This window comes from Rana temporaria, chromosome 11, assembly GCF_905171775.1.
Source record: "Rana temporaria chromosome 11, aRanTem1.1, whole genome shotgun sequence".
Classification (NCBI taxonomy): domain Eukaryota; kingdom Metazoa; phylum Chordata; class Amphibia; order Anura; family Ranidae; genus Rana; species Rana temporaria.
The window spans coordinates 115,464,456-115,480,731 of NC_053499.1; the positions used below are offsets into that span (position 1 = coordinate 115,464,456).

At 45.8% G+C, this 16,276-nt stretch overlaps 1 protein-coding gene across 1 annotated transcript; it reads right to left on the bottom strand.

The window, feature by feature from the left end:
• Window positions 1-2,368: 2,368 nt before the first annotated feature.
• B4GAT1 (beta-1,4-glucuronyltransferase 1) lies at window positions 2,369-7,547 on the bottom strand. Its single transcript, XM_040328879.1, has 2 exons — window positions 6,138-7,547; window positions 2,369-3,041 (listed from the first exon to the last, which is right to left on the bottom strand). The coding sequence occupies exons 1-2, from the start codon at window positions 7,209-7,211 to the stop codon at window positions 2,850-2,852; spliced, it is 1,266 nt and encodes a 421-aa protein (XP_040184813.1). The 5' UTR covers window positions 7,212-7,547; the 3' UTR covers window positions 2,369-2,849.
• Window positions 7,548-16,276: the final 8,729 nt, after the last annotated feature.

Consider the following 16,276-nt stretch of genomic DNA (forward strand, 5'->3'; position numbering starts at 1 on the left):
ATAGGACACACATGTGCCCTGTTCCTCCATATAGTATAATCTCTGTACTGAGCACAATCACCAAGCTTGTTTTTTTATACTCTGTGGATGGCCATGACACACTCCAGTTAAATTTAGCAGACAGTCTGTGTAGGAGAGGAGAATAAAGTTAAAAGGTAACTCCACTTTTGTGGGGTAAAAAATACCAAAGAAATTATAATATAGTGACACAAGTCATTGTAATTGAATGTTAAAAAAAATTACATTTCCTTTTCAATCTGCAGCTCTGTAATTTTCTGTAAAATGCAATGCAATATGGCTACCCCGAGGTGTCGAGAACGCCCCCCAGAAACCTTTCCTTCTTGTCTGATTGGCTCACTGATTTTCCCAGAAGTCTGCACTAAGATTTTTAGCATCCCCTGCAACAAAAATGTTATTTTTGGTGCGATACGACTAATGGTAAATCACATCAAAAAAGGAGGCAGACTCTGCAATTTTCCTCATTATAGGCCTGCAGGTGCAGCAGCTGGTTGATATATATGAAAATACTCCCATTAGACTCACTTTGCACATGGGCACACAGAAACAAACAGGGATTTCTTAAAAATAACAAAAGGTAGGAATCAAAGTATGTTTAAATCCTTGCATTGTACAGTGATCATCCAGAGGGGAATGTTTTGTTTTTTTCACAACAAAAGTGGAGTTAATGTTTAACCACTTGCTTACTGGGCACATATACCCCCCTCCTGCCCAGGTGAAATTTCAGCTTCCGCAACTACGTCGCTTTAACTAACAATTGCGCAGTCGTGCGACATGGCTCCCAAACAAAATTGACGTCCTTTTTCCCCCCACAAGTAGAGCTTTCTTTTGGTGGTATTCGATCACCTCTGCGTTTTTTATTTTTTGCGCTATAAACAAAAAAAAAAAAGAGTGTCAATTTTGAAAACAAATTTAATATTTTTTACTTGTTGCTATAATAAATAGCCCAATTTAAAAAAAAAAAAAAAGTTTTTCTCAGTCTAGGCCGATATGTATTCTACAGATTTTTGGTAAAAAAAAAAAAAAAAAATCGCAATAAGCAACTGGTTTGCGCAAAAGTTATAGCGCCTACAAAATAGGGGACAGAATTATTATTATTTTTTATTATTTATTTTTTTACTAGTAATGGCGGCGATCTGCGATTTTTATTGGGATTGCGACATTATGGAGGACACATGGGACACTTTTGGCACCATTCACATTTATACTGCGATCAGTGCTATAAATATGCACTAATTACTGTACAAATGTGACTGGCAGGGAAGGGGTTAACACTAGGGGCGAGGAAGGGGTTAAATGTGTACCCTGCATAGTGTTTCTAACTGTGGGGGAAGGGGACTGACTGGGGGAGGTGACCGATCTGTGCCCCTATGTACAAGGGACACAGATCGGTCTCCTCTCTCCCTGACAGGACGTGGATCTGTGTGTTTACACACACAGATCCACGTCCTTGTCTGTGTAACCGCTGATCGCGGGTGCCTGGTAGACATCGCGGCCGCCAGGCACGCGCATCAGCATCTCAGTGATGCGGCTGGCGGCGCTCGCACGCCCCCCAGTGGCTGGAGGTCATATATAGATGGCCTCCCGGCAATTGCATCCACACTGCAGCTGTACAAAGTCGTACGGCCAGCAGGAAGTGGTTAAAGGATATATTCACCATTTAAAAAAAATAAATGCATTTTTGTGCAGGTAAAACATGTGCATGAAACAAGAAATACAGAAAATACCGTCCCAAAGAATTGAAAGATTGAGGGACTGAGTAGCTTATCAGTGATATTTTTTTTCTTGGGAGCCTATAAAGCATTGCACCAGCGATCAGCAGAGCATGGATTCAATGTCAGATTCTTGCAGACTGTCCATACCTCCGATAGGACAGGCAGTTACTCAAGACTAGAAAGCTCAATGGAATATGAGAGTGCTCACCAGGGCCCTTGCAGTTCATTGACAACTACAAGCTGTCAACTGCAATGGCTGGTGGTAATTGTAGTTCAAATTGTGACAGCAGTTGCGGGGAGAATGTCCCCACCCGCTGTCATTGGGATCAGGGGTGAGGTGGTGGATGCTCAACATATTACACCCTAAATACAGGTGTAACATGTTGAGAAAGGTGAACTTATCCTTTAAGAAGTTGTGCAATTTAGCAGCCAGGCTGCAAGTCACCATACATTTCGAATCTGCATCCGAGATACGCATATATCCAGAGTGATTAGTAGGATTGGGTATATAAAGATTATTTAATGCTGTCATTTTTTTTTTTTAAGAGTCAGGAAAATTTAAATTTGACAAACTGCAAACAATTTTTGGCTCCAATATATAGAATAATATATAATAGTAAAATGGCTCCAATATATGTGTTTAAATTGTTTATTATTTGCTTCCCTGGGTTCATTTGAAATGACACTGACTATAAAAACAGGACTGATTTCAACATGCATTTGATGCACAGTTCCCTGTTATAAGCAAACACAGTTTTTTTTATATAGACATTGAAGATTTTAGGATAAATCACTTGAATGTTGGATTTGTAAATGTTATGCAAGATGAGCAAACAATAAACAATGTAACTAACATAAATGTTATCAGAAGATAGAAAAACACAAAATAATAAACACATCGGATGGATACAGTGTCAGTCTACCAGTAGTGGTTCTTAATAAATAGGATTACATAATACATTTCATTGGACTGTAAAATTGCTAAAATGTAAAGGTAATGCACCAAACGCAGCAGAATCACCTAAGAAATCCTGTCCTAAGCCCACAAATCACACACCTAATGACTGTTGTAATTCTCCAAACACGAGTCCCATTTCATAATACAGTAAAGCCGTGTTAACAGCGCCTGGTGGAATCTGGATATTTCAGCTTTAGTTCTTCCTTGAAGCCTCTGTAGAGCTGACGGTTTCTTTTGTTTTCTGCATCTTTTTGACTGTGAAAGTCCCCAGGTAACTTGTGGCCCTTGTGAACCAGGAATGCAGAGTCAAGGACTGCAAACGTATAGCCAGCTATATTCAGTTCACATGCCTTAAGAAAAGGGAAAAAGATGTAATTAAATAAGTACACAGTGTTACAAAAGGTTTACAATGTACTGTATTCAAACTTTATTAAAAATAATAATCAATGTTGCACTATGTCTTTAAGTTTATACAAGTTAATCTCTGTGCTTATACTTTAAAATCTAGTGTCACAACAAAAAAATGTATGTTGTACTGTTTCTTTAAATTTATGCAAATAAATCTCTATTTCAAAACCAATATCACAACAATGTGTGACACCACCAATTCAAAAGTGCAATAAATGAACCATAAATGCATATATGATCAATGGATTCAACTTATAAGCAATAAACATCAATCTGATAAAAGTCCACCACCCCAACATAACAATGTTCAAATGTTGCGTTTGTTATTTTAATCATTTAAGTAAAAAAACAAAAACAGTCCAAATAAATCAAATAAACTGCTGTGTGTGTGGGAGGGTCCCACCACCATTGCAAATATTGCAATTATCCTCCACTTATAATTAGGGTTGTCCCGATACCATTTTTTTAAGATCGAGTACAAATACCGATACTTTTTTTCAAGTACTCGCCGATACCGATACTTTTTTTTTTTAATGACATGTGACAAATATAATTTGTTATTTAATCCAGAAGAAGATGGCACTGGACGGGAGTCCTAATGGCTTCCTGCTCTAGCTAAAGCTAAAAGATGTTGGAGTATAGATACACTTTAAAACCAAACTTCACCTATTCAACACCCCAATATTGGGGAAAATGAGCATGATAGATGCTACCCATTATATTTACCATAAAATCAGTCCAGGCACAGATCACATCGTATCTTGTCATATGGATGTGTAGCCCACCTTTTCATAATGAATAATACATTATATATCACACAATGCAATATTTTTAATAATGGGCATGACAGGGGGCACTGACAAATGGGAGGCACTGATGGATGGGGGCACTGAAAGGGGGGCACTGACTGATGGAGGGCACTGACAGGGGGGCTCCGACTGATGGGGGGGACCGACAGGGGGGCTGACAGTCTCACCTGCAGCTTATGAAGGCGAGGAGAGGGTGTCCGGAGGAGGGGGAAGACAGAATATCGGTCTGAGGCTAGGAGGCGGCACCAGCCCCTGCCGTGATCGTGGATTGGCTAGCCTTCCCCCGCAGTGATCATGGATAGGCCATCACCGCCTTACTAGCCAATAGCCCCGCCACCGTACACAACCATTCACAGGGACACAGGAACATTAGGGGGACGGATCCGGCAGTGACACACACTGCATGGCGTCCCCCTAAATGTATGCACCCAAAGCCTAGGCTCCGTCCACACTACCCCACTGGCTCCGCCCCCTCTCCACCCGCCGACTTCCGGGTATCGGATCAGGCATCGGGAGCATTTGTGCGAGTACAAGTACTCGCACAAATGCTCGGTATCGGTCCCGATACCGATACTAGTATCGGGACAACCCTACTTATAATAATCACTGTGAATTGCACCACCACATGCATCCTCTTACCGAATGAATAGATCCCAGATTTAGGTTCACACTAGAACACGCAGCAGCTCACAGCAGGAGTTTGGAGCGTCTCCGTTTATCGTTTCAGGTCCGATTTTAGACAGAATTTTGGTCAGAATTCTGATCTGAAACAAACCAAAAGATGCACAGGGCTCCTGTGCAAATCGCACTGGAGCTGTAAATCAGCTCCATAGAGAGCTGGTCACAATCTCTCCTGCTATGCAAATTGGAATGCGGGGAAACCTGCATCCAATTCTATTGGTGTGAACCCAGCCTAAAGTTGGTCTATAACAGAATGTTTAACAGCGATCATTCAGCCACAGCTCAGAATCCATAGGGAAGGGATCCCCTTAAAATGGTCTATTGGTTGAAACGCGTCTAGTTGAAATGCGTGAAAGAGCCTATGCTGATGTGAACGAGCCTGTTGGAGATGGCGACAGTTCTGTACACATGCAATATCTCTCTATGCCAATATAAGCAGATGCACAATATATTTGTAATTAAAAACAAGCAGGTTGCACTATGGAATGTTTTCAGTTTTTTTTTTTTTTTTTTCCCTCACACAGGGATAATAACACATCACAATTAAACGTCATACATTTCAGCCAGAATTCAGGTTTTCTCTTAACAACATTTTCTTATTCCTAAATAAGCAAAAAACAAGTAGAGGTTTACCTCACCTTTCTACTACTTCCCATTAGCTAAACGCTTAACGTGTTCTCTCCCTGTTTAAGGTGTCAGTAACCTGAGGTCTCCCCCTGTTCATAGTTTTTTACGTGGGCATAATATACATGGCGGAGTGGAAGTGCACACAGTGAACTCACCTTAAGGGTCCTTTCACACGTGCGGACCGTTTTTTAGATCAGTTTTTTATCATCAGTTGATCCGTTTTTCATCAGTTTTACATCCATTTTTCATCAGTTGTCATCCGTTTTTCTTTTTTGTTAGAACTTTATTTTTTATTACATATTTTGATGAAAAACGGATGTTAGCGGATCGGATGTTAAATGGATTGTCCGCTAACATCCGTTTTTCGTCCCATCCGTTTTTTTGATGGAAGAAAAATAGGGTTTTCTTCTGTTCAAAAAAACTGAGCTTAACGGAGACGGATGTTAACGGACGTTAGCGGATGCTCATCTGCTAACGTACGCTATCCCATTGGAAAGCATTGCAGTCTGTAAACGGACGTATGAAAAAACGGATGAACGGTCCGCACGTGTGAAAGGACCCTTACTTTTTCCATTAAAGTCTACTGTTATATATAAAATGTTTCTAATTGTCTAGCTAAAAATACTGATCTTTATATGTAGGAGAGGAGAGTCAGAATTGGCCTGGGTGGGAAATGGTTAAAACTGGTTAAAACTGGAAATATGTTTGTGCAACATAAACAAATGATTGCACTTTTCATTCACTCAGTATTATGCAACCCAAATAACAAAAACGTTTACTGTCTGTAGACACACTCAGTAAAAGTTCTTGTTATTCGGTTTGCACTATTACCAGCAAAAATTCTGTAGATTATTGAGTGAATGAGAAGTGCACTGTATAACCTAGCTAGTCTCTTCTCTTTTATATTTCATTTATCTTTACCTGGCTGATTCTGTTAAATCCATATTGCTTGAATCTCTCATCATAGGATGGCACATCTTTATTCCCAATGTAAAACGGTTCCCAAGGATCCCTCCACTCCACAACATAAGCCATCGCCAGTCTGGCAGACTTCTCAGGCAAGTTCAGCCATGATGAGTAGTTAGTAGGTGCCTGGCATCGGGGACATAATTCTTCATAAAATGCTCGGACTTCCCCCACTTGGTAAAGTCGGAGCAGTTCCTCTTTGGTTCCAGGCAGTCGCCGAGTGTGTCTAATTTCAAAGGCAGGCACCACAAATACTGTATGTGTATCTACTCCTTGAGCAACCAAATCCAAAAATTTAGATCTTAGTCCTTCACTAGGCACCATATCAATGTCCACTACCAGAACAAAGGTGGTGCTGCCAATACCAGCCCTGGCAATATTCCTCAGTAAGTTGTTAGGGTAGGAAGCATTACCTGCATAATTAACTATATGTGATCCCATGATTGCTGCCTTTGCAAAAACAGCTTGGCATGTACGTAGATCTGCAAACTCAGCCTGGTCTTCCAGTTCTGGAAAGACCGCCTGATCTCCAGACTGGCACACCAGATGAAAGGACACCCTCTGTCTCAACGACGGGCACAACTGAGCAATGGTAAACAATAACACAGTAGCAACTTTTGCTTGAGCCGAGCTAGAAGCAAACAGAGACAAGGAAATCTTCCCATTCCAACGCTCAACTAGATCCTGCAAATGCCATACATTGTTAAGGCTAGTGTGGGAGGCCAGCGCCAGGTCCAACACTTTGAATGCCTTCTCTTCTCGTGCCAGAAGGTGACGGTAAATCCGGTACTGTCCACTGCCATCCAAAATGCCCCCACTAGCCAATACCGCCTTCATGTGATCTCTCTGCTCCCTCTGCCATTGTGGCTCAGTATTTGCTGCCCCGGCATGGACTGGGTGAGCTGATCTCTGCTGCTGCTGTCCATGCAGATTAGAGAGGAGGGAGAGATAGAGGAGCTGGAGGAGAGCAACAAGGAGAAGGGCTATCAGGAGCACTCGGAAAAATGAGCAACGCACCACGCCTGGCATCGCCAGACCTTATCAGTGGCTTCTAGCACCTTCTGGCTTCTCTGTCCTAACCAAATCAAGATCTACAGCAGTGCTGGACCTAACTCACCCCAGCATTCTACTAAGGGAAATAATGCCTTTGATACACATGTATCAAAATACATCCGACCAGCCGTGCTTGTTCACCCACAGCTGAAATGTATCGTCATATAATACACTACATATAACGCCTGAACTCTACAACACTGTCTATGGGGCATGGTAGCTGCAACGTTCAGCTCTCTCCTACACAACATACAGCCTGCATCTCCACAGCGTGCACTTCCGGTGACCGCACTGTGCCCAGCCCACACCTATCAGACGCCGACATACACAGTGAGAGTTTAGCTTCCGGGTTAGGGACGAGACGAGCCGGAAGTGAGCGGAGCCTACAGGGCAGGAGGAATGGTGGCAGTGTGAGGCGTCTGCACTATATAGACGTGTGACTGAAAGGAGTTCTGAGTGATAAGGAAGGGGGGAATGCAGGCTTATAGTGTGTTGAGGAATAGAAGGTGTATGAAGAGCACACCAGTCTGTATAAGGCACAGTGTTCTGAGGGGGTGGGGGGTGTACAGCCACATGAACATATATATTCTGGAATTCATAAGGACCAATGCGGACAGAAAGCATTGTACCTGCACCAGTGTTGCCAACCTACCAGATTGAAATTTACTGGCACGACACCCGAAATTTACTGGCGCAGCCATGTTTTTACTGGCATTTCTCAAAAGTTACTAAATTACATTTTTAGGTGCACATTTCAGTATTTAGGCTACAAACAAGTACGCTAGGAAAATAACAATGTGATTTAAGTTAGATATTAAAGCGGTATTTCACCCTGCATAACAACTTTTTAGCATAAAATTCGGCATAGTAGCGCGAGCTACAGTATGCCTGTCTTAATTTTTTTATCCCCGTACTCCCTGTTATATCGTACATAGAAGATTCCGACTGCCCGCGGGGAATGGGCGTTCCTTTCAAGAGGGAAGATGATTGACGGCCGGCTCTGGCACGTCACGCTCCCCGAAGACAGCCGGAGTAGGTCTCGGCTCTTCACGGCGCCTGCGCACAGACTATGCGCAGGCGCCGTAAAGAGCCAAGCCTATTTCGGCTATTTCCGGAGAAGCGTGACGCACCAGAGCCGGCCGTCAATCACCTTCCGTCTGGATTGGAACGCCCATTCCCCGTGGGCAGTCGGAATCTTCTATGTACGATATAACAGTGAGTACGGGGATAAAAAATTTAAGACAGGCATACTGTAGCTCACGCTACTATGCCGAATTTTATGATAGAAGAAATTTTTTTTTTTTTTTTTTTTTTATATAGGGTGAACCCCCGCTTTAAAGCGGATGTGCCACTAAAAAACTATATTAAAAGCAAGCAGCTACAAATACTGCAGCTGCTGACTTTTAATATAAGGACACTTACCTGTCCTGGAGTCCAGTGGTGATCGCAGCAGATGACGAGCCGATCGCTCGTCACCCTGCTGCTCCCCCCTCCATCCACGGTGAGGGAACCAGGAAGTGAAGCGCTCCGGCTTCACTGCCCGGTTCCCTACGGCGCATGCGCGAGTCGCGCTGCGACCGCCGATTGGCTCCCGCTGTGTGCTGGGAGCCGAGTGTTCCCAGCATACAACGGGGGACGGACGGAAGGTAAGGAAAAAACCCGTCCTTTGCCCGTATCGTAGGGCCGGAAGTGGGTGCAGATACCTGTCTGTAGACAGGTATCTGCACCCCCCTCCCCCCTGAAAGGTGTCAAATGTGACACCGGAGGGGGGGAGGGTGCCGATCAGCGGGACTCCACTTTAGAGTGGAGATCCGCTTTAAGGTAAAAAAACATATTTTTGTTATTTTCCATATAATAAGGGCAAATTATTTAGTCACATCCCCCTCTGCCACCAACACCCCCTGCCTTCACCCCCCTCTGCGGTGCCATAATCTCCCCCTGCCTCCAATCTCCCCCAGGCCCCCTGCCTCCATCGTCCCCTGCTTCCATCCCCCTCTGCGGTGCCACCAACAACCCCTGTCTCCATCCCCACCCTCTGCGATGCCACCATCACCCCCTGCCACCAACACCCCCTGCCTCCAATCTCCATCGCCCTCTGCGGTGCCACCACAGCCACCATCACCCCCTGCCTCCAATCTCCATGCGCAGTTCCAAGCCGAACCGATCTTGGCTATTTTTACTGGCACATTTCCGCAACCACAGACATTTACGAACGGGGGAAAAAAATGCCCGTTTTTTTACGGACGGTTGGCAACACTGACCTGCATTCCAAAGCCTAGCACACACAATGAGAAAATCAGACGAAACATGAGAGAAGAGAGAACCGCTCAGATGAACCAGAGAGCCAATCTCCTTAAATCCGAACCATGGGTGCAGGCAATGCAATGGAAATGCAAACTTGAAGAAAGAAAAGCTGGGACAGCCGCACTCCAAAAAAAGTTACTTTTTAATAATTTTTATTAAAAAGGAACTTTTTTTGGAGTGCGGCTGTCCCAGCTTTTCTTTCTTCAAGTTTGCATCAGACGAAACATGCTGCTGTCAGAGCAATCGTTCGTTAATCTAACCGTTAGTACTTAGCTGATCATGACAGTTCATGCTAAATTATCCAAAGGGACAAGCACAAAAATGTTTCTTGTACAAGGTGGCACGATCCCGCAAATCGCCATAGGTGTACGTCGGCTCGGAAACTCGCTTTTGTGGGTGCTTGCTCCCATTGGCCAGCGGGGGAGCCTAATCAGCGGGTCCTGCGATGTTCACCAGCCACCCACAATCGTTCCCCACATTTACAGAATGGGGATCTGTGTAAACAAGGCAGATCTCTGTTTTGACAGGGGAGATCAAACAGATCCTGTCTTTCTACAAAGCAGGAAGATGGATCTGTGTGTTTCCACAATCATACAGTTAAGCCTCGTACACACAATCAGATTTTCAGACGGGAATTGTGCGATGACAGGCTGTTGGCGGAAATTCGGACCGTTTGTATGCTCCATCGGACAATTGTCAGATTTTCCGCAGACAAATGTTGGATGGCAGGCTTTACAATTTTCCGTAGACAATTGTCTGTTGTCGGATTTTCCAATCGTGTGTACACAAGTCCGTGGACAAAAGTACAAACACGCATGCTCGGAAGCAATGCTCACCATAGCACAACATCAGCAGAGGGTGCCCAAAGGATGGCGCTAAAAAGAGCTAAAAAAAACACATAGTTTCATGTTTGTTGGCCGACAATTGTGTGCCATTTGTCTGCGGAAAATACGATCGTGTGTATGAGGTTTTAGAAAACACCTGCAGGGAACACATTTATCCCCTTCATCGCCTCTGATGTTTACCCCTTCCCTGCCAGGGTCATTAGTACAGTGCCAGTGAAAATGTTTAGCACTGATCACTGCAATAATGGCACTGGTTCCCAAAAAATGTCAGTTAGGTGTCCGTTCTGTCTGCCGAAATGTCGCAGTCCCGCTAAAAATCACTAATCGCTGCCATTACTAGTAAAAAAAATTAAATAAAAATGCCATAAATCTATCCCCTATTTTTTGGATGCAATAACTTTTGCGCAGACAAATCAATATCCGCTTATTGGGATTTTTTTTACCAAAAATATGTAGCAGAATACATATCGGCCTAAACTGATGAAAACATTTTTTTTGGAAATGTTTTATAGCAGTAAGTAAAAAAAATTGTGTTTTTCAAAATTGTTGTTTTTTTTTTGTTTATAGTTGTTGAAGGTTAAAGCGGAGTTCCGGCCACAATTTCACTTTTTAAATATAAATACCCCTGTAATACACAAGCTTAATGTATTCTAGTAAAGTTCGTCTGTAAACTAAGGACCGTTTTGTTAGGTTGTTACAGCATTTAGATACTTTATAAAATAGAAATTGACTGGGGCCATCTTAAGTGTGGGCATCATGAAGCCAGACTGTATGACTTCCTGGAATTCAGCCTTGCAGATCTTGCACATGCTCAGTGCTGCACAAGCAGTGTAATAGGTTTCAATAGCAATGGGAGTGTCAGAGGAAGTTGCCGCCCCTTATCTATGCAAACCTCTCCTCCCCTCCTCCTTCCAGGAACCAGTAAATATACTAAATAATTTGTAGATAATATATATATATATATATTATCTCTTGTAGTTATATATGTAGTGTGTATACATATACTAGACATGTGCACTGTCAATAAATTCATTTTGTTTAGTTCCGTTTCGCATTAGCCGTTATTTCGTATTTTGTGCCGGAAACTCAATTCGGATTCGTACGAAATACGAATTTTCGTTAGATTCGTTCACTTTTCATAACAATTACCAACATTCGTTATGATGAATTTAAAAATCTGGACGCTTAAAGAGGACTAATAGTATCTGCTGTGCTCATTATGAGGGCTTCCCACCTTCCCTGTGCTGTGCTCATTATGAGGGGTTCCCACCTTCCCTGTGCTGTGCTCATTATGAGGGGTTCCCACTAGGGGTGCAACGGATCAAAAAACTCACGGATCGGATCGATCCTTGGATCAGGAGTCACGGATCGGATCATTTTCGGATCAAAAAAAAAAAAAAAAACACAAATCTTGTTACACCCACCAGAGTTTTAGATTTCACAGTTATTCTCAACACGAAACGGAGCTTATGTGCTTAAATACAGTGGCCCAGATTCAAGTAGAATCGCGCAATATTTGCGTGGGCAAAGAGCAAATTTTTTTCTCTGCGCCCACGCAAATATTGCGCTTTGCCCGCGATTCACGGAGCAGTTGCTCCGTAAACCGCGCCGAGCGAACAGCGCATGCTCCGTCGGGAAACTTTCCCGACGTGCATTGCGGCAAATGACGTCGCAAGGACGTCATTTGCTTCTAAGTGAACGTGAATGGCGTCCAGCGCCATTCACGGTTCACTTACGTAAACGACGTGAAATTTGAACGTCGCGAGCGGGAGGCGCAGCTATACTTTAGCATTGGCTGCGCCTGCTATTAGCAGGAGCAACCTTATGCTAAAGGCGCTGTACGGAAACTCCGTACCTTGCGTACGCAGGGCCCGCGCAACTTTTGTGAATCGGTGGTAGTATGCAATTTGCATACTACACGCCGATCACAAAGGCCGCGCCCCCTAGCGGCCAACGCAAGAATGCAGCCTGGGATGTGAAGGCATAAGGAGGCTTATGTTTGTCACATCCTAGGCTGCATTCGGTGTAACGAGGTTCCTGAATCAGGAGCACTCGTTACACCGGAGCAAGTAAGCACTTGCGCCGCGCAACTATGGTTGCGCGGGCGCAAGTGCTTCTTGAATCTGGGCCAGTGTTTGGAAATCCGACGGACTGTTTATTGCTAATGTGACAGAACACCTCTGATTTTCACATTAAATTTAACATTTAAACAGTCCGTCGGATTTACAAAAACTGTATTTAAGCGTATAAGCTCAGTTTGTGATGAAAATAACTGAATCTAAAACTCTGTTGGGTGTCCACTTGCCCCCCTAATAACTATCATTACTGTGATTAGTACAGTGCACACAGGAAAAAAAGCAGGGGGCATATCCATCCTCAATCGCACAGGGAGGGGGGGGTTTCTTGTATAGAAAGGGGGGGGGGGGGGGGGGGATATCCTCGTACAGATGACACATTGATCTCCTCTGCAGGGATGCTCCCAGATGTCAGGGTTGATGGACACAGTTCCCGGTGATCTCCCCCCCTCCCTATCACTCTGAGCTCCTTGGCTGGCAGGTGATCGCAGTGTCCTCTCTCTCTGGCTTATTCTCAGTAGAGAGACACTCGCAGCACACTGGGGAGGGTCACCATTGCCTATAGCAGATTGCTCACAGCTCTAACTATACACTGCCCGCCTCAATGATCCTCTCAGCCCCTGGACCTTTCCTGTAGCTGCCGGTGGATAATCCTGCGCTGTCTGCTTTAGTCCGCTCCATTTGCGCGCTGAGGCGGGGAGGCGTGTCACGCTGTGCTCTGACAAGCACACGGGGGTGGAGCAAGATGGCCGCCGCTCCGGAGCTAGGCCGAAGCCGGGGACTTTCCTACGGCCGAGGCTCTGGAGCGTTCCGCGGACCGCATGGTGTGCCGATCCGAACAGGGTGACCCGTTCGGATCACGGATCGGTGACGATCCGTTGCACCCCTAGTTCCCACCATCCCTGTGCTGTGCCGACTTCCTGGGGCTGTACCCCTGCTGTGCTCATTATGAGGGGTTTCCACCATCCCTACATCCCCAGGAAGTCAGCACAGCACAGGGATGGTGGGAACCCCTCATAATGAGCACAGCAGGAGTACAAACCCAGGAACACAGCGCAGGGATGGTGAGAACCCCTCATAATGAGCACAGCAGGAGTACAAACCCAGGAACTCAGCACAGCACAGGGATGGCGAGAACCCCTCATAATGAGCACAGCAGAAGTACAGCCCCAGGAAGTCAGCACAGGGATGGTGAGAACCCCTCATAATGAGCACAGCAGGAGTACAAACCCAGGAAGTCAGCACAGCACAGGGATGGTGGGAACCCCTCATAACGAGCACAGCACAGGATTGGTGGGAACCCCTCATAATGAGCACAGCAGAAGTACAGCCCCAGGAAGTCAGCACAGCACAGGGATGGTGGGAACCCTTCATAATGAGCACAGCAGAAGTACAGCCCCAGGAAGTCAGCACAGGGATGGTGGGAACCCCTCATGAAGGGTTCCCACCATCCCTGTTCTGTGCTGAATTCCTGGGTTTGTACTTCTGCTGTGCTAATTATGAGGGGTTCCCACCATCCCTGTGCTGACTTCCTCCTGCTTCCTCCTTCCCCCAGCACAGCACATTGCCACCATAACATCGCACACCGCAAACCGCATCTGCGCCGACACAGCACACCGGATCGGCCCCCGGCACAGCACACCGCATCGGCCCCCGGCACAGCACACCGCATCGGCCCCCGGCACAGCACACCGCATCGGCCCCCGGCACAGCACACCGCATCGGCCCCCGGCACATTGAATGGCAGGTGGTACTGGTTGGCACTGGCTGGTGTCACTGGTTGGCACTGGCAGGTGTCACTGATTGGCACTGGCAGGTGGCTGCACTGGCAGATGACTGCGTTTGATGGGCACTGTGGCTGCGTTTGCTGGGCACAGTGAAGCAGTGTTTGGCACAGTGGCTGCATGTGACAGGCACAGTAGCTGTGTTTGATGGCACAGTGGCTGCATGTGGCAGGCACAATAGATGTGTTTGATGGCACAGTGGCTGCATGTGACAGGCACAGTGGATGCAGAGCAATTTGTAATAGGACTTGCTATAGCACGGGGCACGCCCCCCCATGTCATGCTCCGCTCTATCTCCGCCTCTGCCCGCCCCCTCGAGCTCCATAGATAGAATGCACACATTTGAGGTGTGCTAGTGTGGTGGGCGGGGCTGTGAAGACATTTACCATCTCTCCGCCTCTGCCCGCCCTCCCGGAGAGATGGTAAACGTCTTCACAGCCCCGCCTACCCCACTAGCACACCTCGAATGTGTGCATTCTATCTATGGAGCTCGAGGGGGCGGGCAGAGGTGGAGATAGAGCGGGGGGCGTCATGAGATGTTTTTATGCGGCGATACTTCAGCCCAGCCTCCTGGGATTGATGACAAACATCTCCCAGGAGGCATAGCAGCACAGGATGACGCGGCGAGGCTGCTGCTGCCGCCGCGGCGGGGGAAATAAACTCACAACAATAGCCCTTTTTTTTTTTTTTTTAAATACCAAAAAAATACATGCCAAATATATGTAAGGGAGCTGTATTGAATTGAATGAGCTAATGTTGAAAAACAGGGTGAAGCTGCGCTTTAAACAGTTTACCAAAATCATAGCTATAGAAAACAACATCTACCGGCCCTGATTCACCTAGCTCAGGTTGGCTTTGTCCCACTTAGAGAAGCCCAGGATAATACAACCAAGGTAATAAACCTGCTCCATGTAGCCAACACCACCGAGACCCCATGTGTCTTTCTGGGGACAGACGCGGAAAAGGCCTTTGATCGGGTTCATTGGCCATTTGTGTTTTCGGTCATGCGACATGTGGCCCAGGTAGCAAAATGCTGAACTGGGTGGGGTCTATTTACTCCAACCCGACTGCTATCGTCAGGGCGAATGGGGTCCTCCCGGAACCTTTTAAGATCGCCAACGGGACTAGACAGGGTTGCCCCCTGTCGCCTCTCCTATTTGCCCTATCCCTGGAGCCCTTCCTATGTCATGTGCGGCTTAACCCGGACGTCACCGGTAGTATAGTAGGACCCTCACAACAATAAGTGTCAACATACGCAGACGATATGATGTTTTCCATCACAACATCTCCCTACCAAATCTGCTACACAAAATTTAAAATTTACGGAACATTGTCCAACCTAAAAATTTACTTTACCAAATCGGAGGGCATGGGTGTTGGTCTACCCCAACCGCAGCTACTGCAGCTTCAGAAAAACTTTGCGTTGAAATGGACAGACACCACGCTAAAATATTTAGATACTTACATCCCCCCGAAATTCTCAAAAATATTCGACCTAAAAACTTCCCTCCTCTCCTAAAATCGATGCCGACACTCGACACCTGGCACTCGTTTGGTCGTTGTAACATTTTGAAAATGAGCATCCTCCCCAAATTTTTATATCTCATTCAGGCCCTACCTATCTACATCCCGACGAGTTACTTTAAACTGATGAACTCCCTATTTGTAGAGTTCATATGGGCGCGCAAATGACCACGTCTAAGGAGGACGTTACTTTCACTGCCCAAACACCACGGGGGCTTGACTATGCCAGACATACATGCCTACTACTCTGCAGCGCATTTCAGTAGGCTTATAGATTGGTGCCCCACCAAGACGTTAAGCTATAGCTTCAAATAGAACATGCACAAAGCCCCGTTCCCCTAAACAGAGCGCCGTGGTGTTATGCAACGCTTTCCACGTTCGTCAAAACGACACCCCCTCATTGGACCTACAACACAGACGTGCACCAAACTTTTGGGCCGGCCCGACATCTCGTCAAGTAACTCGCCCCTAGCTCCTATTTCAGGTAACCCACAGTTCACACCTGGACT